A 2,753-nucleotide genomic window follows, 5' to 3' on the forward strand; every position below is an offset into this window, starting at 1 on the left:
ATTACGTTAATCACAACGTATAAAAGAAGGAGTTCTCGATAACAATACCCAGAGATGAAATTGCATTATAGCCATTTATACAAATGTTATATAACCTGGATCGCGAAAACTTAATATAGCTTCTAATAAACAGAGGAAGCTGAGCAATTCTGTGTTGGCACTTATTATAGGAAAAAAAAAACTGCTACTCTCATTCATTAACTGTCACATTTAAGCGCTGTGGTCTATGATGCCATTCAGCGCTGAAAGGTAAATTGAGAGTCGAGAGAGGGTGGACAGCAAGATGAAAGAGAATGTGAACGGAGGTACAGTAAAAGAAATGAAATGGGGGGAGGGGGGCGGGGTAAAAGCCAGGGCACAAAGGAACGCTGCAAAAGAACCTTGAATACTTCTCACTATCTTAATTCTATCACTAAAGATAGATTGTACTTCTCACTTTCTTAATTCTCTATCACTATCTTAAGATTGATTATACATCTTTCTTAATTCTATCACTATCTTAAGATAGATTATATGTCTATCTTAATTCTATCACTATCTTTAGAGAGATTATACTTCTCACTATCTTAATTCTATCACGATAGATTATGCTTCTCACTATCTTAATCCTATATCACTATCTTAATTCTTCACTATCTTTAGATTATACTTATCACTATCTTAAGATATATTATAATTATCATTATCTTAAGATAGATTATACTTCTCACTATCTTAATTCTCTACCACTATCTTTAGAGTATACTTATCGCTATCTTAATTTTCTATCACTATCTTAAGATTCATTATGATTCCCACTTTCTTAATTACCTATCACTGTCTTATGATAGCTGATGCTTCTCATTATCTCAATTCTCTATCACTATCTTAATTCTATATCACTATCTTAAGATAGATTATACCCTCAATATCTTAATTCTCTATCACTATCTTAATTCTTCACTATCTTTAGATTATACTCATCACTATCTTAAGATATATTATACTTATCATTATCTTAAGATAGATTATACTTCTCTATCTTAAATCTGTATCACTATCTTAAGATAGATTATACTTCTCACTATCTTAATTCTCTATCACTATCATAAGATAGATTATACTTCTCTCTATCTTAATTCTCTATCACTATCTTAAGATAGATTATACCTCTCATTATCTTATTTCTCTATCACTATCTTATGATAGATTATACTTCTATCTTAATTTTCTCTCTCTATCCTAATTCTCTATCACTATCTTAAGATAGATTATACTTCTCACTATCTCAATTCTATCACTATCTTAATTCAATCACTATCTTAAGATAGATTATACTTCTCATGATTATACTTCTCATAATCTATCATCTTAAAACAGATTATACTTCACTATCTTAATTCTCTATCACTATCTTAAGATAGACTATACTCCTCACTATGTTAATTCTATCACTATCTTTAGATTATACTCCTCACTATCTTAAGATAGACTATACTTCTCACTATCTTAATTCTCCATCACTATCTTAAGATAGATTATACTTATTACCATCTTAATTCTACCACTATCTTAATTTTATGCAACAGTTCAGAAACAGAACGAGAGGTATCCTGTCATTTCAATCATTTTAAACCCCATATTTGATATCAAAGTGTCATGATTTAGTACTTTAATTAAAAGCACTACATCACTAAGCATTCTGACACCACAACTGCGTCAATATACTACGAACTTTCACTGAACTGGTCTACGTATTCTATTAAGTCATTTCCTTCTCTGGGACAAGAAGGTGCAAAGGAAAATTCACCATGTCTGAAGGTATTCAGAAGTACCTTCATTTGATTTACGAATAATAGTAACTATACTTTTTTTGCATAATTAAGAGGAAGTACTTTCAAATAAGACTAGATTGGGGAAGCAGTTGCTTACTTATTCCAGACCTACTTGAAAGTACTTTTCTTAATTACGATGAAAACAAGGGCACTATATTCGTAAAACAAATGAAGGTACTTTGACATTCTTCATTATGATGAAAACAAGGGCACTAATTCCTAATTATGATGAACACAAGGGCACTATATTCATTAAAAAAATTGAGGTACTTTGACATATTCTTAATTATATGATGAAAACAAGGGCACTATATTCGTAAAACAAATGAAAGTACTTTGGAATACATTCAGACATATTCCTAATTATGATGAAAACAAGGGCACTATATTCGTAAAAAAAATTAAGGTACTTTGACATATTCTTAATTATATGATGAAAACAAGGGCACTATATTCGTAAAACAAACGAAAGTACTTTGGAATACCTTCAGATGTATTCTTCATTACGATGAAAACAAGGGCACTATTTTAATAAGTGACGATTCATACCTACATTTGAGACAATGTAAACCAAAATCCCTCTTCACTGTAAACGAAGTACAACAAACTGTATCCCCATTTTCTAGGCTACGGTATTTCTTGAAATATGTTTACCTTAATTTAGTTTTATTGCACTTTAGATGCTGGGCAAAATACCCTTTTCGGTGAAATTAAACTAAAAATATGATTTACTCAAGGCTAAAAAAATTACCTGGTAGTAACACTTTCCAAAAATATCCTAAGAATTACTAAACAAGGAACAAAACACCGATTATGCAGACGAAATGTTCCCGTTTAATGGCTATATAAATGGCTATATAAATTACTGCTTGTAACCTGAAATCAAGTCTTAATTTCTATTTAATCCCTGCCTTTTGAACTGATATTCTTGCATTATTC

At 30.5% G+C, this 2,753-nt stretch overlaps 1 protein-coding gene across 1 annotated transcript in view; it reads left to right on the forward strand.

Annotated features, from left to right (window-relative positions):
• The first annotated feature begins 229 nt into the window (after positions 1–229).
• Positions 230–2,753, forward strand: part of LOC135199702 (relaxin receptor 1-like) — a 17,019-nt gene continuing 14,495 nt past the window's right edge. Inside the window, exon 1 of the mRNA XM_064227858.1 lies at positions 230–249. Coding sequence (XP_064083928.1) covers positions 230–249 — 20 coding nt within the window. The remainder of the gene's footprint in view (positions 250–2,753) is intronic.

The sequence above is a fragment of the Macrobrachium nipponense genome, chromosome 26, assembly GCF_015104395.2.
Source record: "Macrobrachium nipponense isolate FS-2020 chromosome 26, ASM1510439v2, whole genome shotgun sequence".
NCBI lineage: Eukaryota > Metazoa > Arthropoda > Malacostraca > Decapoda > Palaemonidae > Macrobrachium > Macrobrachium nipponense.